Genomic DNA, 21,921 nt, shown 5'->3' on the forward strand with positions numbered 1-21,921 from the left:
GAGCAGAGTCGGGCTAACAGCGCTTTTCCCCTCCCCTTCACTGGAAGTCCCACATGACATTAGAAAAAAGCTCCAGTTTCGTTGTTTCACACGAGAAAACTATGAATACATCGTGGCTGTTTTAGGAGTGACTGCAATATTAGGAGCTCATGTATACTGGTACAGATTGGCAGTAGCACTACTGTATTTAAAGTAACGTTAACTTTGATAAAACCGCCGCCACAGGGGAAAAATATAGAAATAAGTAAATAACAGTAAATGTTATCCCATAGCTAACATAAATCTATAAATAATATAGAAGTATTTGAGATTTGGACTCGATTCTTTCTTTAAAAGTGTCAAAAAAGATAAGGAAGTAAGGATTTGCTGTGGTGTTAAAATTGTAGTTGAGGCTGTCTGAATACCTCACAGGACCTAAAGGCGAAAACATGATCCGTTTCGACCTGGAAAAATGCCGGAAATGAAAAATGAGATAGGCCAAAGCGGCTGTGCATTGTGTATTTTCAGGCTTATGACACAGAACAAGAGACAGGATGTCAACAAACATCCCTCTGTCCCCAAACTCGGAACAAACTGTGGATGAGACAGCCTGAAAGTTTAACTTCGCCTTTTTGTGAATTGATCAGCTCCACGTGAATGTCCTCAGTCACTGTTTAAATAAAGCTACGTGTTCTGGAACTGGACAATGCCAGAAAATAAACGAAAACAAACATTTGGCATTTCATACATTCACATTTCACCGCTTCGGGTAAGTGGAGATCATTTGCTTTCGATTCATGCGTTTGACTCGTCAGACTTACTTTGCCTTTTACTTCCAAAAGCAAGTCTGATGAATAGAAAGCAAACAGAAACACAGTATGCTTAGTTACATGAGAATATCAACAAATACGCAGCTTCATTCATGGCTGCCAGGAATCTGAGTTCGACCTTGTCTGTGTTTTTGATGGGATTAGTCAGCAAAATGTCTGTCCCAGCACATGTGTACCAGTTGTTTAATGTCAGCAGCTCAAGCCAGCATGGATGCTTTGGAGCCAGCTTTGTGGTGGACACAGGATTTTGGACCAAACCACAGGCTGAGTCAAATCTTTGCCAGGTCGTACCACCGGCCAGAACTAGCAGTGCTGCAGCGCTGTCCCTATTATTTTGGCCAGGTCACTGAGAGCCTTCCTACCAGAGCACAGGTGAAATGCAGGTGGGTGCTGCTTCTGTACTGGGGGGTCACAAACCTTCAAGGACCCCAGACTGTGTTCTTTTAATCTGCTTTAAACAGCCCTGTTTCCAGAAAAGTTGGGACTGTAAAAGGTAAATAGAAGCAGATTGTGATGATTTGCAAAACACTGAAACCCTCTAAATGAAAACAGCACAGAGAACACATCAGATGCTGAAACTGAGAAATGTAGCTGTTTTTGAACATCAGGTCATTTTGATTTTGATGTCAACAACACATTTTTTAAAAAGTTAGGACAGGGTCATGTTTACCACTAACAACACTGTAAGCGTTCAGGACCTGAGCTGTAATGTGGAGAGTAAGATCAAACCTTAGTGATCCAACAACAGGGAAATTATGTTGTTACAAACAGCGGCAGAAGAAACAGAAATAAAACAAAATAAAAATCAACTATATATACATGTTCATTAAAATACAAAAAAGTGTATAAAAATAGTTGCTTTTTCAGTTTTCAGTGCAGAATTTTAGATCGCACATGGATAATAACATAGTGTTATGTAATATTGCACAGTAGAAAAAGTATAAACACAGCAGAAAATAATAGATATATGATAGTGGGATGTTTTTTTTCCATTCCTGCTGGATGTACAATTTCAGCTGCTTAACAGTTCAGGGTGTCCTTCGTCGTGTGTTTGTATGCATTTGCATTAATGAAGCTCACGGCCGTCCACTATCGGCTTGGCCTTGTCCCTCATGTTGAGATTTCTTCATCTTTTAACGGCATTGTGCACTGTACACAATGAAATCCCCAAATTCTTTGCAGTTTCACATTGAGGAGCATTATTCTCAAATCGTTGCACTATTTTCCAGCCCACTCTGTCACAGAGTGGTGAAGTCCTCCCCATCTTTACCTCTCTGGGATGCTCTTTTATACCCAGTCGTTACTAACCTGTTGCCAGTTAACACACTGCATTGTGAGATGTTCCACCAGCGGTTTTCTTTCAGCTTGAGGTCTGCACCAACTGTCAGCTCATTTAAATCAGGGTTGAAAACATTATTTGCTACAGCTTTTACTTAAATACATTTGCTCAATGATTTTAATCATTCTAAATGCTAATTTATTGTCTTTTACTGGCTTCTGTTTTTAATTTTCCTTTAATTGTATTTTATTTTTATTTTTCTATTCTCTTCTAATCTCCCTTTCTTTGAAATGTATGATTTTAATGTATTTTTATGCTTCTGTAAAGCACTTTGAATTGCCTAGTGTATGAATTTTGCTATACAAATAAATTTGCCTTGCCTAGCTTTTCACAACTTTTCCAGTCTTTCGTTGCCACTGTTAAAATATGGGGTTTCAGTGTTGCTCAAATCATCACATTCTGTTTATTTACATTTTACACAGTGTCTTAAGGGGTTGAAGCTTGGGATATAAGACCATATTACATTGAACCTAAAAGCTGTTCCTCAGGGGAGTCCGCTCCTCAGCCTGTCCATGTACACTCATGCTAAGGTGGACAAAGGTGATATTTGCTGTAGCCTGGCGTGTTTTTCTTTCTGAGGCTGCAGCTGGGATGCTATAATGAATGCTCTTCCCCCCACTTGTGGCCTGAAGGGAGAGCTACAACCTAAGGCCGCACTGGTTCGACTCATGGGCAGACTCCAAACAGAACGAGCAGAGGGCCACTGAGCAGCAGGAAAGAGTGCGTTTAAGGACTAACGAAGAATCCCAGCCCAGAACTGGCGTCTACTTGAGTCGACTCTGTGAACTCCGGGATTCAAATACTGGCAGGAGCATATCCACGCCACAGTATATTTATCTGATGTATGGCTGCTGCCTGTAACTGCCGATACGTTCTAGTTTTTGTCTCATAGCTGTTACTAAACTGGTCTTACTATAGATATGAATGCTGAGCATGTGTCTCATGTTGTGACGTTATAGATGACACTTTAATGTGTGTGTGTGGGAGTCAATACCCATTTTATTCACAGTGAGTTTAAGGGCAACATTTCCCATTTGCATTGCCGCAATTTTTTTTCTGTCAGGAAACACGGCATCACGACTGAACAGTGCTAAAGTAGTGTTGATAAAGGTCATCACCATCGCTGAGGTAACTATTGCACCCACAATAATCCCTACCAGGGCTGCCAAACGGGATTATTTTCATCGTCAGTTTATCTGTTGATTACTTTCAGAATTACTCGCTTGGTTGATAAAATGTCAGAAAATAGTCAAATATGTCCATCACGATTTCCAAAAGCCTAAATAGCATCACTTTCTTTTATCATTATTCAGAGCATTTATATTGTTGAGATATTTCATGTCATGAAAGCTGCAGAAAATCACATTATAATCCCATTTGAGGAGCTGGAACCAGTGAAATTTAGACAGTATTGCTTTAAAAATGCATCGATTAATCACTCAAAATAGTGGCCAATTAATTAGTAATGAAATAATCATTAAATTGACTACCTGTTGCAGCTCGTAACACAATATTACCTTCACAATTAAGTATCTTAAATTAAAAGTCATGCCTTTCAAGGCAGAAAAACAATGACATCATCTACTTTTTTTATGGAAAACATCTTTAATGGATTTTTTGAAGTAATGTTTTGCTAAGTGAGTACATATAGATACAAATGTTCTATCCTAGCTACAGTCAGGGCCAGATATTTTTAAGAACCAGTTGAGTGCCTGTACAAAAATCCCATGGTAGCGTGTCTTCTCAAGGCTGGAGACAAAGGGCCAATCTGACATGAGGCCTCGTGCTGCAGTGAGTAAATTTAGTCCAAAAAAAATCTATGCAAGTCATGGACTGCAAATCCACAAGACACACTGTAGACGCAGACACACAGACGCAGATCAATATCAGACTTGTGTGTCTGGACACCTTTTTTTTTTTTTTTTCACCTTTTAGGATGTATTTTTTCTATCTACTTGTAGAACTCGTGCTCCTGCTCATCCTTTTTGATGACGGTCTTGTAAGCCTTTTCGAAGTCTTTGGCCAGGACGATGTACCTGTTCTCACGTACTGCCAACATGCCGGCCTGAGACGGCAGAGGAAGAAATAAACAAAAGGAAGAAAAACAAACAAATTGTACACATTTAGTTCTAAGTGCAAGCTTGTTTACTTCCATTCGTTTTCATTTCACAGTGCTCCAAGGAAAAAAAGACAGTGTGAATAAACAGATAATTAAAGCTCTCGCTCACCTCCTGGCAGATGGAGTTGATATCAGCTCCAGAGATCTTGTCTGGTCGGGCCACATCTGCACATCAGTTAAGGAGGACTGAACAACACAGCAATGCCAAAACACATTCAACACGTCTGAGTATCTGAGCCGTGTGAAATCGGTTTTCAGGTGGTGGAGGAAGAAAATTTCAACGATGAAATGATGAAAATATTCAAAATGAAGCAAATATCATTTAATTTGATGTAGCACAACATTCCATCGATTTTTAATCAAACAGCTCTTCAGCAGGACAGCCTTGAACGCACCAGGTGAGCAGGTCTGACAGGTAACGCTGCTCTGTTTACGATGCTTGACCAGAAACGGGCAAAGCTTTTTCATTTCTTCCAACAGAATATCTGCCTCCGCACATACAGCCATGCAGTCTTCAACAAACTCACATCTTACATCTGTGGACGCGCCTGCACCTCTGAGTGTGTGTGTGTGTGTGTGTGTGTGTGTGTCCGTCGTAGAAACATAACAGCATAGGCACTGTGGAAAAAAATGCTCATAAAAGTGGGAAAACCCTGGTTTTTGGAAACTGCAACCACATTTTGGCAGAAATGAGAGGAGGATGGGGACGAGTTGCAGACTCTTACCCTTTACGCTGTTTAAATCGCAAATGCACCATCTGCTGTGTGTTTTGATTAAAATTTTCATTTTGTCTTTCCTGAGTTTGCATTTTGCATATTTGTCAGTTTGCATGCAGCATGAACAGTCCAGCAAAAAAAAGAAAAAGGTGTCACGATTCCATCACTGCCATTCAGAGCTGGAGCTGATAAGCACCCCTGACGACATCATGTGACCTGACCATGAATGCCAATTGTACTCTTTCCCACCGAAGACAAAAGCCAGACGTTAGTGGGTGTTTTTTGGTTTTCTGTCCAGAATGAAAGAGGATTAAGTGACCAAAACTCACTGTCGATTATTAAACAACAGGCAGCCAGAGACATGCAGAGAGACAGACAGGGACACGCAGAGAGACAGAAAGACAGACAACACGTTGTTATTGTTGTTGTTGAACCAAAAGGATACAGTCCTCCAGGTCGACCTCCTCAGAGAGGTTCATTTTACTGGTGATGGTGGAGAAAATGAGACGTTTCTGCCTGCGGTCGGGCAGGGGGAACTCAATCTTTCTGTCCAAACGACCAGGACGAAGCAGGGCAGGGTCCAGTGTGTCTGCTCTGTTGGTGGCCATGATCACCTAGGGGGCGTTCAAATGTCATCAGGTGTCATGTGAGCATGATGGTAAACTGCAAACACACTGGGTGCATTTGGTTCCACACATAATGTTCGCTTATGGCTCACTGAAGGGAAGACAAATGAGCTACTGGTCTAACTTGGACTGAATGCACTGGTGGTATCTAGGGCAATGGTTTTGCCAGACCTTCGAAACTGGCAAACTAATGATGGAACCTCACAGGAGAGGCTTTAATCAGTCACTCACAGGGCGCTGAAGCCATCATTTTACAAGCATTTATTTAATCCATATGACCTACACATGATTTTTTGAGGCAAAATATTACCAATAATAATACTTTTTGATTCAAATGTTGGTATTTTGCAATAGCAACTGAATATGTCTGGCAAATAAACAGCTGACAGAAAACTGCACTTGCTTCATTCACAGTTTAACAGGAAGCGACTTACAAAGCTACAGCTGTACAGTCAACAGGATTTGTCACTGAGATTTGCTGTCTGCCCAAAAAGCCCTTCGGAAAATGAATTCTTCACAGAAAAACATAAATAAGCAGCCATCCTATTTAAAAACTGAAGGCTTCCTTTGAGCAAGCCGAACTCGTAAAAAGCTCATGGGCAAAATGTGCATTTAAGGTTTCAGAGACTGACAACATGAACCTTCTGGGCGCTTTCTAAGCTGAATGAATGGACACAAGACGGCACGGCTGGTGTTTTCACTCTGACAGCGCTCCAGCATCATCAGTGGCACTATGAGTCAGCTCGTACGGACATGCTGCGGTCACAGAGGGAATGTGAAGAGCCGCCTCGGACAGGTGGACTGGACTCACCTTGACATTGACATTCTGGTCGAAGCCGTCCATTTGATTGAGCAGCTCGAGTAAGATTCTCTGCACCTCCCTGTCAGCTGCAGAAGAAAAAAAAATAAGGGAAAATGTTAAATTTTTACCAGGATGTTATGGAATTTACAAGGATGTAAACAGGGGAAGACAAACCTGTCTTAAAATGAGACTGACTACATGAAGATTACAGTAAGTCAACAAGTGAGCAACAAATGTTCATACCTCCAGTCTGTGCATCGAAACGCTTCGTGGCGATGGCATCAATCTCATCGATGAAGATGATGGCCGGGGCATTCTCCTTCGCCAGCCGGAAGACGTCGCGCACCATACGAGGGCCTTCGCCCAAATACTTCTGAACAAACTCTGAGCCCACCACACGGATGAACGCCGCTGGGGACACAGAGATTGGACAAAGATTCATTTTTCATATTACTGTGCAGACTCCTTATCGATAACCCATAACTGAAATGAAGCATCTACTGTAGATATCACTTGTAGTTTGTAGTAATCAGTGTTATTTTAACACATACAGAAAATATCCAGCAGTAGTATACCAAAGGTGGAAGTTCTGTGCAAACATGTCTCTGATATGGAGGACTCACCTGTAGTGTGATGTGCTACAGCCTTGGCCAACATGGTTTTACCGCAACCTGGAGGTCCGTACATAAGGACACCCCTGGGTGGGTCAATGCCAATCTGAGAAAGGACACAGAGCAGGTATTAAATGTCAAGCACAGGTTTTTACATTTTTTAGCAAAATTCATCTTATTGCCCTCAGTGGCATAAAAAAAATACGTGTCTGTGTTAAAATTTTCTCTTGAATATCTGACCTGTTTGTAGAGCTCAAAGTGTGTGAGTGGCAGCTCTACAGCTTCTCTGACCTCCTGCTTCTGAATGTCCATACCACCAATGTCAGCATACATCACATCTGGCTTTTGGTCTGCAAACAGAAACACAGTGAACTTTACACGAGACCTCAGACCTTCTTTAGCAGCTTCAAGAAAATGGCATCTGTATATTTAATGTACAAGATGATTATTTGCCAATGTTAGATAAAACAACTGCAATCTTCTGTGACTCCATTAAAAATAAATGTAGCCTCCAGATATGAGCAGTTGTCCTTGCTGAGGAGCCATTAACATGTCCAGAGATCCTCTGGGACAGACTGGTGCTGAGCGTTTACCTGACGTCAGCATCATGATGCTGCTGTCAGCTTCAGGAGGGAGCACATCCACCAGGGCATTGCTGTGCTTGTGCAAAGCCACTGAGGCGTTGGGCTTCAGCAGCTCTCTGTCGATGGTGCTCAGGATGCGCACATAGTAGTTGGACCCTGAGTGGGGAACAAGGATGTAGAAAAAGGAGAGAGAGAACACAGGAACAGAACTCATTACACATTTAAAACATGTACTTCACACTGAATAATTAAAAGTTGACAGCATCTTTGCAGGTTCTCTAAAAAGACTTTGAAAGCCAGAACAAGCTAAAGCATTCGAATATACAGCTCGTATGCATCATCTGCCCTCTCATTCATTTTTAATTTCAGTGCTTTTGAATGTTTAATGCATATTACTTTGTTTTCTATTTAGCTATTGGAATTGTAATGTTAGTAAGAAAAAAATGTTACCTGGTGAAGAAAATATTCATTACACACCAAATATTACCGTAATTTCCGGACTATAAGCCGCTACTTTTTTCACACACTTTGAACCCTGCGGCTTAAACAACGAAGCAGCTAATCTATAGATTTTTACGGGCTAACGGCCTCTAAGGGGGCGCTCTAGCAGGAAACGCAAGAGCAAGACAGACAGGTGGAAGAGATAAGGCACAGAGGAAGATGCTAGTTTGATCGTGTTTTCTGGTAGGCTAATAGGCTACAGCTGCTAGGCTGGTTATGTTTTTTAACCAGCCGTGTTACTGCACGTTTGCTGTCATTTAACTGCCGTGTTACTGCAATTTAACTGTTGTTTCACTGCCGTGTTACTGCACGTTTGCTGTCGTTTTACTGCTGTGCTATTGCTGTGTTACTGCCGTGTTACAGACACTGTTTGGAAAAAAACATTTATTTATGGTAATTAAAAATTAAAAAAATCTTATTGTGTACCATCTTTCTGTGTAAATATCTCATGCTACAACGTGGGCACCTGCGGCTTATAGACAGGTGTGGCCTATATATGTACACATCTTTTTCTTTCTAAATTTAGTTGGTGCGGCTTATATTCAGGTGCGCTCAATACTCCAGAAATTGTGGTAATACACAGCAAAATTTTAACCACAATAGTAAATATTTGTGAAAAGCAACTCACAACATGAAATAACAGGTTCTATTTCAGTGTTTTGGAATGCAAACTAGAGGGCAGGTGCAACATCCCACACCTACCCCGCCAAATCCTCAAGGGATATTACAGCCCATGAAGTAGCCAGGTCAGCTAAGAAATTCTCTCTGATATTTCTCATTGAAATTTCCCTTTGATTGTATTATACATAAGCTATTTGGTCGCGGCCACACAAGAAAATAAATGAACAAACTCATGCATGTGTGCATGCATGCAGCACTAGAAAACACTCAATGCTAAAAATAGGGATACAGGGATTCAGATCTCATTTGCATGCGCTGCCAAAATCACATCCTTTCAAGCTTGGGTCTGTTTTTTTAAAACATACGAGGACCATCGTGGGCTTGTGTAAAACAGCTTTTTTTTTTTTTTTTTTTTAAATCAGGAATACATTTTTTGACTTTTGCAGACCCCTAGTGCAAATTCAAAGGCATTAAAGACACCCTGCAAGCTTTCCTGTTCATCATTCGACATTTTATTTGTAAAGCACCTTTCAAGAATTCAAGAACTGCAGCTCAAAGTGCATTATTGGAACAATGTGATATGCAGGTGATGGTTTGTGGAACTGTCACCAGGGTCAAACAGAGCATCCTCTCCAATTTTTAATTACTTAAAAATATTACTGGAAGCACATAATTCTTTGCCTTTTACATTTTTTTTCTTTTAACAGTACCTGTAGTGGAGCCAACAATGGCTGTGTTCTGGTCAACAGCTTCCAGGAACTGGCCAATGACAAGTGGGATGCTCTGTATCCTCTTCACCTCCTCCTGGGCATGGAGGAACTCTTTCTTCAGGTTTTTCTGTTCATCTTTGATGTACTCCTCCTGCACCTCCAAAAACTCCAGCTCCTGCTGCAGCTTCTGCAAACATACAACAAGTAGAGAAAAGAAGGGTGAGAACCCGCAGAGGCTGAAAGTACCAGAGATTTGTTTGTTGAAGGTCACAGACCACCGTTGCTGGCTGCAACAAATATCATGAAACTCCTTCAAGGGAAAAAAAAAAAAAAGATACAGAATTGTACAATAAACGCAAAGGCCCTGTGCATCAAAATGATCTAAAATACACGTTTAAGTCCCCCTCCCCTCGAAAATGTATTTTCTTACAGGTGACTGTTTGAGCTTCACTGTGTAGAAAGATGTATGCCAAGAGTTCACATTCATCTCCTAAAAGCGGAAAGTTCATCCGTGCTCAATGAAAATCCAATTTCCAGCGATGGGCGTATGAGCACGATTTGTGACATCACAAATGGGCTGGAATATTCAAATTACACTAGTATATGCATATACTGAAAATTGACTTGTGTCCAGCTGTTTGGAAATATAAAATAATTAAATATTCATATATTCCAGAACAGATGTAATTTTAAGGGTTTAACAAGGGATGTGTGTGATTGAACATCGGAAAGTTTAAGCAGACTACAGTCCTCTGTAATCCATGAGGACACTGAATAAACCCTGTGAAATTCACCTTTGAAGTGTACAGTTTGTCATTCTCATAAGATAGATTGTTTTTAACAAATGATTTTAACAGACGTATGAGAAGGTGTCAGACCTTATATCTGCTGTATAGGTCCTCAAGATCTTCTGGTTCCGGTGCCAGGAAGGACAGACCTGTCTGAGGTCTGGAGGTCAGTACTGCCGGCATGTCGTCCTATAGAGGTGACAATACCACAAAAAGGATTAGCATGAACTTACAGCAAGTTATTGTTGGATTTAACAACACACATCAGCAAAGAGCTTGTACTGTTGTTCACCCAGACAAACAGAAAAACATATACATTTATGGCGCAGACTACTTTCAGCTCGGGAACAAATGACAGCAAAAAAATGGAAATTTACAGACGCACACCAATAAACAACTTTATGCTTGGTTATTACATGGCACCTTTCAGTGACACTAGCTTAGCTAACCTTAGCTCTTAGCCGCTAACTTAGCTAACTCGCAAAAGCAAAAACTACGTACTTAAAGCCGTTTGCGACTCATCGATGAACAACAAAAACACCCCTAAATGATTCACACAGATCTTTGGTGACTATGTTTTTATGAAAACCCAATTCTACTCCGTCGAAAACATCATGCTAATGATAGCAGCTAACTTGCATGACATAGCAACTGCACTGAGCAGAGAATGAATTGGCAGGTTTGCGTTTCGGCAGCATTAACAAGCTAACAATTAGTAAGCAAAAATTTAGACAAACAGCCATGGACAGCGACACTCAAAAGCCTAGATTTACAAAAACTAACACACAAACGATGTCGATTTTAAGTGCAAAACAGGAAACAATCTCACTGACTCATACCGGGCTCTTTTCTACAGCTACGATATCCTCCATCTTGAAATATGCCTACTGACTGACGTTATGACGTCATACGTTGACAGAGAGTTGTATGGGTAATGGAGTTCTCCTGTAGACTTCTACGGTGGTTGGCATCTCGGTGTTCCCACCGCCACCTGCTGAACTGTAATAGCGTCACAGTGCAAACTTAGTAGCCAAACTCAACTCAGCACATTTTAGTAATAAAACAATAGAATTCATTCCACATATTATAGAGTGGCATACGATTTTTATGATTTACATGAAAATAGAGCTTTTTCAAACCGTTTTTTAACAGATTGTTACCACAGGCATGTGGGTGTGCAGAGTTATCATGTGCATATATCCTGTTGCAGAGCAAGTGGTCCTCACACCTTTTTAACGCTTGTGTGAAAACACAACATACATACACCGCAGTGGTTTCCATTCAGGGCTCATCTGAAAAATGTTTGATAACTATCAAAAATAGGTGATTTCTTTAGAACTATGTCATTTCTCCTGTGTGGGAGACCACATGGAAAAAAGTACACCAGTGTCTGGCGACAATGCACCGGCCCAAACATCTGTATCTGGGAGATAGTGGTTTGTTTAAAGGGCATCAGTATCTCTTTGTCTGGTAATTTATTAGTCAACCATGTGGGCAGCTGAATAATAAAGTGAACCATGATAGACAACATTGAAAGCAACCATCGACAAAACAGTCTCTTACAACTTACTTGCAAGTAAGTGGAGATTGTTATGTTGACTTGTGTGTCCAAGATCAAGATTGAGCTTTTGAGCTCACCTTTCGAGCCAGCATGCATAAGAAGTCCCAAACATGCCCAGAATGAAGGAGACTTTGAACATCTACAGTTTAAAGACAACTGAACAAACATCTGCTGGTGATGACTATGGGATACAGTCGAAAGCTCCAGAACAAGCAAAAAACTGGACTTGAACTGAATGGAAAGTAAAACACATGTAAAATAAATTTTTTTTTAAAAAAGTCATATTCTTCTGTATTCTTAAAGGAAATAAAAGAAGAACATCCTGTTTCTGCTCTCTCACTTTCATGCCCAAACTGACTTTTTTATGTGCTGCATTTTATTCAAAATATCTTCAATTATTTGCAGAAGTCAAGAAATGTTATTTTTGTACCATCATAGCAATGCTAAAATACTAAAAACGTAAACCTGTGTATGATTTGTTTATATTGGGAGGGTTCAGATGAGTAATACCTTCCAGCCTCAGAGGAAGTGGTGTATCACATGCCTGCGCATACTTCATCTCAACTCAGAGGAGGCAGCGTCGTTGTTCTAATGCGTCTTTCAAAGTTAAAGTATTGAAATGTCAAAGATCTTTTTGCCAGCAGTGACAGAATGGGGATGGTCACAGTGGATGATTCTCCACCTTATGGTCGCAGGTACAGTGTACAGAGATTTTTGCTGTTGTAGATGACAGGCGTAAGTTTGTGTTTGTGACAGGGATCCTGAGCTTCTGCAGGCTCACTCGCTGCCAATTCCAAATTCTCAAATCTTAAGGTGGGTTGATGCTGTTTCCTGCAGGTGATCAGGTTTCATTCAGGTGTTTCCAGCCTTTCTTCAGCTCTTTCTTTACTGTGGTATTGACAGGGGTGTGTGTGTGTATTTTTCTGATACAAGACAACAACAACAAGCAGCTTCAGGTTAGACGAAGACTCATGATAAATCCAAGAAGAGAGAACCCTCAAACGTAGCTTTATGTTAGTGCACAGAGAGGCGTCCTTACAGAAAACTTTTTGAATCAAATTACGTTTCAGACCTCCTTTAAATTATGTATCGGACTCCACTTCTTGTGTTAGTCTGTTACAACTTCGAAAAGCTGTTCACAAAAGTCTATGAACCAGCACAAACTTTGGTCTCTACGCTAGATTCTTTACCGTCTCTAAACTTGTTTTGTCGCATCTTTGGGCGTTCCTGCCTTAAGTCCTCAAAGCTTGGTGAGCAGCACTCATCCTATTGTTTGGATGTCATGAGAAAATTAATTTTCCACCATGTTGACCCATTTTGAACAGCTGACAGCGGCTTGGTGCAAAATTTAGTGGCATGTGGGATTTTCTGTTTTTGCATGCATTTCTGACTATTTCAAATTTGAAGCTTAGCTTTGGGGTGTTTTTGCTAAATTGGATGAGAAACAGAGTAAATGCAAACAGGAAACGAGGGGAAACGAGAGCGAGGGGTGTGCAACAAAGAGCCCAAAATGAATCAAGGATGTTGTGGTTACATGGTGTGTGTTCAGAGATCAGGACGTCCACATTTGATCATCATTATTAGCGCATGTGATAATCACCGTGATAGTTGAATTTAAGGTGTGACGTTCAAGTGCTCAACAGACAGAAAACCATTTTTCAGACATCTGAAAAGCAGAATGTAGGAGGAATTGCACATGATCATCAATTCTAAATAGTTTTCTCTATTAAGCTGAGAATTGGTTGGTCAAATGTCTTAAAAAATTTAACTTGCAGGTTCAAACATCCCAGAGTTTGCTTGTAGCTGCTGCCTGCAGCTGTTTTATGGTGTCATCATGTGTCATCATAACACAGTTTCATTGGAACAACACAGGTGGAGGTTGATGCCACCACAGAGTCAACAAAGGTCCTCAGGAGGCCCCCCTGTTTCAGCAGATACAGTCTGCTCTGGCATGTGTACAATCAGTCTGGTGCAGTTTATTATCCAGGTGAGCACTCAGGTACTTGTCCAGTACCTGTCTGCTACCTGGATGTTCACTGGTGTCAAAGGAAAGTGTTTGCACCTGCAGAAGTCCACCACCAGCTCTTTGGTTTTCAGTGCATTCATCTGGAGGCGGTTCCACCAACACCAAACCACAAATCCCTGGGTCAGCTCTCTGTGCTGCCTGTCGACCCCATCTGTGATGAGGCTGACGATTGCAGAGCTGTTGGCTGATGTTCATGTGAAGTCTAGGGTGAAGAGGAAGGGAGTCAGGCCTGTTCCCTGCTGCAGACAACCGTGTCAGACTCACAGTCCTGTTACTTTTGACAGGAAATGATTACAGTTACCCAACACGCTCTCACTTTTATTTGTATTTTTATGTTGTTTCAGGAACTTGCTCCCTGGTCACAGTCCACCAGCCTCCTGTGCTTACCACTGCTCTGGGTCATGATGTTGTCATGCCGTGCCAGCTCAGTTTTTCCCATAATGAGAAAATGGTGACCCCACCGGTTCTGTACTGGGTGTACTTCACAGAGGATACTGAGAGTGCCAAAGTGTGGACCCCCTCGGAGAAATATGAGAAACGTGTTGACCTTCTGGACAGTGATTCGTATTCCTCAAACAAGTCCATATCCCTCAAGAACGTCCAGTGGGCCGACAGCGGGAAGTACCTGTGCAAAGTCTCCATCGCCACAAAGAGGGATGAACGTTTCAGGAGCAAAGGGAGTGAAACTTTACTGATGGTTTATGGTAAATATAAGCTTCTCCTTTTGTTTTCGACCAATGTATGCAACATGTCTGCTGTGATTTCTTCCTTGTGATCTCATCGGGACAGTCGTCACAGAACATATGTGAAAGAGATGGTAACGATGTGAGAGAGAACAAACATAAACCACTACCACTGCATCACAGTGTAGCATGAAGCTGTGGTTTAATGTTAAATGTATTAACATCCTCATGCTCCTCCATTGGCCGACAATAGGCATTAGAAATATAATGTGTTCATTAGTCAGTATGTTGTTTCATATCTTCACATCATATATTGTCTCTTCAAATTATTAAAATAGTTGACTTTACCGCCACTATCTGCTATCTGTGTGTGTGTGTGTGTGTGTGTGTGTGTGTGTGTGTGTGTGTGTGTGTGTGTGTGTGTGTGTGTGTAATGTGTGTGTTTACAGTGTTTGCAAAATACCTGACTACAGTCTAGGCTACATCAGAATATTCTATTACTGTTAATCCCATATGAATATTAAAATACGCCGAACCATTTGTCCTGTATCATAGCTACATGACGTTTGCAGCAAAAAAAAAAAACGTGTGAAAATCAGTTTGGTATTCAGAGAGTTACGATGGATTAAATGCGCTGACACTTCTCTGCGCCTGCCAAACAGCACTGAGTGGAGCGGGTGACCGGTCCAAGACGGCAGCCCCACGGCTCGTCAGCACCAATAGGCAGTAGTGGTCGATGCGGCGTCTGCTCTATCTCTCTAAAATGGTCAAACCACAGATGTTTTGTGGGTTCGACCATTTTATCTCTAGTTAATACATCTCTCAGATCAGGTTGTGTTCCAGCTGCTTTTAAACATGCCAATGTGCAACCTCTTTTAAAGAAGAGAAATCTGGACACTTCTGTTCTGTCCAATTTTAGGCCCATTTATAAACTCTCCTTTTTATCTTAAGTCTTAGAGAAAGTTGTTTTTAATCAACTGAAAACTTTCATAGATGATTTTAGTATTTCTGAAAAATTCCAATCTGGTTTTAAGGCACGCCACAGTACTGAAACTGCCCTCTAATGAGTTTTTAACGATCTTCTGTTAACAGTTGACTCTGGAAATTCTGCAGTTTTAGTGCTTTTAGATCTGTCGGCAGCTTTCGACACACTTAACCAGGCCATTCTTTTATCGAGGCTGGAACAGTGCGTGGGCATGAAGGAAACAGCCCTTAAATGGTTTGAGTCCTATCTGACTGACAGGAGCTTCTGTGTTTGTCTTGGTGAATGCTCCTCACCAGTGGCCCCTCTCTCCTTTGGGGTTCCACAGGGCTCCATATTAGGTCCTGTATTATTTTCCCTGTACATGCTGCCCCTGGGGTCAATTTTTAAAAAGGTTAATATCTCGTTCCACTGCTTTGCTGATGACATTCAGATCTATCTGCCCTTAAAGGCTGATTGTGCGGACTCTCTGGAACCTTTGTTTAACTGTTTAAAAGACTTAAAATCATGGTTGGGCTTAAACTTCCTCTGTCTTAATGAAGACAAGACAGAAGTTGTTGTATTTGGTTCTTCTGACAAGCTGGATTATTGTACTAGCACTCTTGGCACTTTAGGGTTTGTCACTAATCCCTTTGTTAAAAACCTGGGTGTGTTCTTTGACAGCGCCTTTAATTTCAACAAGCAGATTAGCGCTGTTGTTAAAAACAGTTTCTTCCAGTTAAGGATGCTCGCCAAACTCAAGCCTTATCTTCCTCGTGGTGACTTTGAGACAGTCATTCACGCTCTGATCACGACCAGGCTGGACTACTGTAATTCTTTGTATGTTGGCCTCGATCAGTCATCTCTCCGCCGGCTGCAGTTGGTCCAAAATGGTGCCGCTCGGCTTTTAACTGGGACTAGAAAGCGGGAGCATACAACCCCAGTCTTGGCATCGCTACGCTGGCTTCCTGTTCATTTTAGAATAGTTTTTAAGGTTTTATTTCTTGTTTTTAAAGTTTTACATGGGTTGGCCCCCCATTATTTAGCAGACCTTATTCAGGTCCACAAACCTATTAAAGAACTGAGGTCGTCCAGTCAAGTGGTCCTGGAGGTTCCCAGGTCCAGACTCAGGACTAAAGGTGACCGAGCCTTTTCAGTGGCAGCCCCTAAACTCTGGAACAGCCTGCCGCTGGACATTAGGGCTGCTCGGACTATGGAATCTTTTAAGTCCCAGCTGAAGACCCATCTTTGCTCAATGGCCAGTTTCTGCTGGAGAAACCTCTCTTTGCTATGTACATGCTTAATGCTGCTTAAGTTCGTGTGCAGTACAAACACAGAAAACATGACTTAGAGTTGCATGTAGAATAATTCAAGCGAAAGATCCCGTAAATCTGAAACTGACATAAATAAGTCGAAATAGTTTCCACAGTGGAACCATTGGCGGTTTGCAAAGTCAAGACAAGCTTGCACGGAGGGAAAAAAATATGAGCTCTAGTTATTTTCTTATTATGCCAGAGTTAGTTCTATGGTAGCTAAGAGATTACTGACAACCTGCACATACACACGTTTTAAAGAGTCAATTACAGATCATTTAACATCCATTTTATGTGTTTGAGTTTATCTCTCTGTGTCTCCTCTCAGATGCCATGACCTTTAACCTCACCAGTCACAATGACTCTCTGCTCTGGTGTGAAGTAAACGTGACCCCGGATCCCGGATTTGTTTTGTCCATTTTTCATGACGGGCACAAACCCCAAAGTGTTGACTCTGCCCCACGAGATAATGGCACAGCTCTGCCCTACGTCACACTTTCCGAGAGCGTTTCGGTGAAGAGCGAAGGAAAATATGAGTGTCAGCTGCACCTGAACAAAGACTTGATAACAAAAAGCATCTTCTACTACCGCCCGCCCGGTAATGGTAAGTTAATCATCTCATCATCTCAACTTAACAAAGTGTGTTTTCTTGTGAAAACGGGTCAATCAACCAGTTATCAGGAGAAAACAAAACGCTGTTCCTTCTTGTTACTTGTTTATCAGAGATCAGATCACCGTGTCAGCAGGCATAGGTGATGTCTTGACAACTGTAGATTTAAGCTGAAAATGCCAAATCAAGGGGGGCCAATAATTAGCCATGATGTAAAGACTCTCATATCAAATCACAAAGGAAAACATTCTCACAAGTGGCAACTAATGGCAAGAAACTGGCCTTTTGTTGTTCTGTCAAGTTCTGTTATCTCGAGATAACAAAATAATTAGCTCATGAACTTGAGACGGAGACATTAAAAGCAGTAATTGCAAACACGGCCGCTTTGGCTTCTGTAGGATGTAGTTTTATTGGCCTAAAGACTTCTGAGTAGAGAAGCTTTAAGCATGAAATATGAGTGAATATTATTGTGAAATGATGCAGAATTCAAGCAATATGCCAACATTAAAGCGGACACTGGTTTGATCTGACTGCTTTCTTCTCAGTGGATGGAGAACCTGGAGATGCTGAAAAAAATGTTTCAACTCCTTCTGGTGAGTCTCTCCTAAACGGCAGGAAGCGCTCGCTTTCTGCTGCTTCTGCTCTTTAGGAAACTTCTTCATACTTTGTTCATAAAGGATGAACTCAAACAAATTACAAAAAGACATTTGTAGACCTAATGGTTGGTTTGGTTTGTAATTTGGGTTAATTTTGGCTTCAATTTGCTGTTACAGGAGAAAGGATTACAATAAATCCAAAGCTGTTTCCGCGGGTGATTTAATTTTAGGGTTGTGCTTCATGTCTGTGGTGTTGTGCTCCTCAGAGCCAGGCGTGGTGGTGTTTCCAGAGCCGTGGCTCCTGTATGTGGCTCTCCTCCTGGTGCCCATCACCATCCTGCTGGGCCTCGTGACTGCCCTGCTGATGCGCAGAAGCTGAGGTTGTCGACATCGGGCTGGAACGCTGAGGCTTAAAAACAGAGATCCAGGCCATCAGCAGAGAAACAAGAAACATCTTCAAGACCAAAGTTCATAACCAGGGACAACCAGCATCAATAAATTCAAGCTGAAAGGGAGCACACTTTGAATGGAAGTAATCTTCACAATGAAATGATCAGATTATGGCATAAATGTTGCTGCTCTGTCAAACATTGACACGGCTGCATCCTTCAAGTGCCTGTAATGGTTCAATAAGGCTGTCCCATGTCAGAGATGTGTCCTTCTTTTTCCAACATTTAGACAAAGCAAGCAAAATGTATTATGCACCAATCAGTTGTTTCCTGTTGCATTCACTGTGAACTCATAAATCTCCATGCAGGGTCGCTGGTTTAATCTCAGGTTTCAGCACCACATGAAAAACTACTTTGGATTTGGCTCACAGAACATCTGATGTGGGATGCACACTCAGACAAAGCCGTTCCAACTATTTCCTGTGAAGGATGGATGGATGATTTTTCCTCTATACATCCACAATTTTGGCATTTTAGTAATCTGCAGGCTTTATTTAATCAAGGAGTATCAGTTGTTTCTTTGCTCTGTGCACTCACAAACATGCTTTTATAACTTCCTGGGAGCGTCTAATCAGCAGGGCCAGCTCGGTGGGGGTGGTGTAAGGTGAAAGTAGGCATGGAGGTTTTTGATTTTATGTTCTGCAAGCCAATGTAAATATATCACATGACATGGCGAGTGATGATACGTCAGGGTTGAATCATCATTAGATATTACTGACACTGAAACATGGTAGCTACATTTTTTGGTAAAATGTGTAAAAGGCTTTGTAACAAGATCAATTTAAGCAAAAGACGGACTTTGATTTAAGGTGGAGGATGCAAATCACAAAATACTGTATGTCACTGAAACATACTGTCTATACATTTAAGGCGGAGATCATCACAAAGTCCATCCATCCATCCATTTTCTATACCGCCTATCCCTTTCGGGGTTGCGGGGGGCTGGAGCCTATCCCAGCTACAATGGGCGAGAGGCGGGGTACACCCTGAACCGGTCGCTAGCCGATTGCAGAGCCACATACAAGGACAAACAAACATTCACACTCACACCTACGGACAATTTAGAGTCATCAATTAACCTAATGAGCATGTTTTTGGTCTGTGGGAGGAAGCCGGAGTACCCGGAGAGAACCCACGCATGCATGGGAAGAACATGCAAACTTCACACAGAAAGGCCCCACCTGACCCGGGGATCGAACCGGCAACCTTCTTGCTGTGAGGCACGCGCACTACCTGCTGCGCCACCGTGCAGCCCCATCACAAAGTCATGTTATTCTAAATATTTAGTGGGATTATCTATACAGAACATCTAACCAATAACAACTTGTACAACAGTTTCTCCTCTCATTCACAATGCAAACTGTATCTGTTAATACTGAACGGTGCTAAGGTCCTTATATGTGAAGTGATATACAAACAAACTGTGTTATTACTCTTCTTTTCCATTCTTAGCGCTCTTTAGTTGAATATGCACATTCTCGTTTTGATACTAGCCATGTGTTTTGCTTTTGATTTCTGTTTACATCTCTATCAGAAATCTAATGTAAACCCACGTCTGCAGGTTTCTCTTTCACTTCTGGTTCTCTGTCTCACAGTTTTTACCATCAGTTCTTTCACAGTCCTTTCTGTTCCCCTGCTTTGAAATAAGGAAAGGTATTGCCAATACTGCTCTGCCTCTAATGGCGACAGGGCAGTTGCACAAAGGGGAAACCAGCAGAGTGACCCCTTTTTTCTCTGATTAAAACATTTATGTGGTAACTAAAAATACATCCATGTGGCATCAGCTTCACTCAAAGCGTAAACCTAAACAACAATAAAACCCGAGCAGATCTAAAAGTAAAATCTGTCGGTGAAATTCACAAACTCCAGTGACCCCGTGACTAAAATGCATCGTCTGTCAGTGCGTCGAACCTGCTCACTTGTGCAAGAATCAAGGACGATATGTTTGTATTTGTGGATAATAAAACAAATTTACCCTCAATGCGTCTGAGTGAGATGAGTGGAATTCATCCTGCTGTGACTGAAGTTAATCCACATATTTAAAAAGATGAAAAAGGGATGCTGGTGGAATTAGGGACAGGAAGGTCACACAGTCACACACACACACACACACACACACACACACACACACAGTCACAGAGGGAGTGAGAGGCACGGTGCTTTTGTCAGGACGAGGACAGGGATGCAATCAGCACAGTAATCCTGACCACCGGCATTATGAAATGGCCAAAACGAGAGATCAGCGCACACTCAGTGGACTGATTGCTCTCTGAGCCGAGGCAGAGGGCAGCCAGCCATTGTCATGTTGCGTGGTGTGTGTGTGAAAATCTGTATATGCGGGTGAATGAGACAGGAAACAATCGTGGCTAAAAAAGCGGGTTTGAAACCTGCCATTTTTAACAGTCAGGCGGTCTGGATTTAATGACACTTAGTTTTGAGATGAGTGATCCCTTTAAAATCACCAGACGTGCACCAAGTGTCCGGGGTGAGTTTGAAATTATTGAAGCAGAAGGTTTATCTGTCTGAGGCGCATTTCTAGAGATACATAACATTTGTTAAACACACAAAAAAGGTGGCGGGTTTAGAACCAACAGTTCCATCCAGCAGGTCAAAAAGCAGCACACTCAAAGTATTAGAAATATCACTGGAGTATAAAAAAGTCATCACAAGTACACTTTTTTTAAGTTAAGTTTTAAGTATATTTGACTTGTACTGATGTCATTAAGGTCTCCTTGAATTTATTAAAAATGAATATACTAATTCTGCAGCACGTTTAAAAAAGTGTACTTTATTGTAAGTTTGTTATAAATCGTACTTAAGTTTACTTTAGAAAAGGCTACTAAATTACAATACTGTCAATAGTAATGATGTGTACTTGTGAAAAGTATACTTATTTTCAAGACCTTTGTAATACAGTATTCGCACGCTTAATTAAAGTGTACTTTAATTTCATTTAATTTTAAGTATATTAAAGTATATTTCCCACACAGTGGTGATATAATACAAGTAGGGGAGACCGGGGACAGTTGTAACACTCTCAGTTTGACCAATCAGGAAGGATCTGTGGTGATGTCATCAATATAGCCCATGCCCACTTCCAAAGTGAGCTCACAGGTGAAGCCACATGTCCCTAGGGTAAAAGCTCTCTGTTTTGGAGAAGAAAAACTATTTTTCAGGTAAAAAATTAAAATTTTCCCCATAAATATTTTTTGCATAGTGTCCATTGTGCTGCAGATACAGTTGTTTCACGTACATAAGTGCAATTAGTAGTTTCTCTAGTTTAATTTGATGTGTTGCATTAGTGCTAGCTTTGAAGCTAAATGCCAAAAATGGTTAGTTTTTTAATGGCTGCCAGGGTCCGGGATGGTTGTAACAGTTCTTAAAAAATTGCAATAATAATCTTAATAAATTGCAACCCCTGGATCGTAGCGTGTATGGTCCATTTAAAAAATGATCAACACAGCCAGCGATGCATGGATGAGGACGAGTCCTGCTA

At 41.4% G+C, this 21,921-nt stretch overlaps 2 protein-coding genes across 2 annotated transcripts; one reads left to right on the forward strand and one right to left on the reverse strand.

Moving 5' to 3' along the window:
* Positions 1 to 3,733: 3,733 nt before the first annotated feature.
* psmc4 (proteasome 26S subunit, ATPase 4) lies at positions 3,734 to 11,141 on the reverse strand. The gene is made up of 11 exons (XM_070966838.1): positions 11,066 to 11,141; positions 10,317 to 10,415; positions 9,439 to 9,625; positions 7,616 to 7,762; positions 7,263 to 7,372; positions 7,035 to 7,128; positions 6,655 to 6,822; positions 6,421 to 6,497; positions 5,429 to 5,597; positions 4,377 to 4,432; positions 3,734 to 4,213 (listed from the first exon to the last, which is right to left on the reverse strand). Exons 1-11 carry the CDS (start codon positions 11,096 to 11,098, stop codon positions 4,100 to 4,102), a joined length of 1,254 nt encoding a protein of 417 aa, XP_070822939.1. The 5' UTR covers positions 11,099 to 11,141; the 3' UTR covers positions 3,734 to 4,099.
* A 3,022-nt stretch (positions 11,142 to 14,163) lies between these two features.
* On the forward strand, positions 14,164 to 20,404 carry LOC139334016 (uncharacterized). The gene is made up of 4 exons (XM_070966750.1): positions 14,164 to 14,517; positions 17,099 to 17,368; positions 17,926 to 17,973; positions 18,243 to 20,404. The coding sequence occupies exons 1-4, from the start codon at positions 14,226 to 14,228 to the stop codon at positions 18,353 to 18,355; spliced, it is 723 nt and encodes a 240-aa protein (XP_070822851.1). The 5' UTR covers positions 14,164 to 14,225; the 3' UTR covers positions 18,356 to 20,404.
* The last annotated feature ends 1,517 nt before the right edge of the window (positions 20,405 to 21,921 follow it).

The sequence above is a fragment of the Chaetodon trifascialis genome, chromosome 7, assembly GCF_039877785.1.
Source record: "Chaetodon trifascialis isolate fChaTrf1 chromosome 7, fChaTrf1.hap1, whole genome shotgun sequence".
Lineage (NCBI taxonomy): Eukaryota > Metazoa > Chordata > Actinopteri > Chaetodontiformes > Chaetodontidae > Chaetodon > Chaetodon trifascialis.

Coding starts and splice junctions, on each gene's coding strand:
- psmc4 (XM_070966838.1), bottom strand. CDS start 11,098: ATGGAGGATATCGTAGCTGTAGAAAAGAGCCCG. Junction 7,763..9,438: donor CATTGTTGGCTCCACTACAG/GTACTGTTAAAA, acceptor TTCCCCACTCAG/GGTCCAACTACTATGTGCGC. Junction 7,129..7,262: donor ACTTTGAGCTCTACAAACAG/GTCAGATATTCA, acceptor GTCCTTTCTCAG/ATTGGCATTGACCCACCCAG.
- LOC139334016 (XM_070966750.1), top strand. CDS start 14,226: ATGCCGTGCCAGCTCAGTTTTTCCCATAATGAGAAAATGGTGACCCCA. Junction 14,518..17,098: donor AACTTTACTGATGGTTTATG/GTAAATATAAGC, acceptor GTCTCCTCTCAG/ATGCCATGACCTTTAACCTC. Junction 17,974..18,242: donor AAATGTTTCAACTCCTTCTG/GTGAGTCTCTCC, acceptor TGTGCTCCTCAG/AGCCAGGCGTGGTGGTGTTT.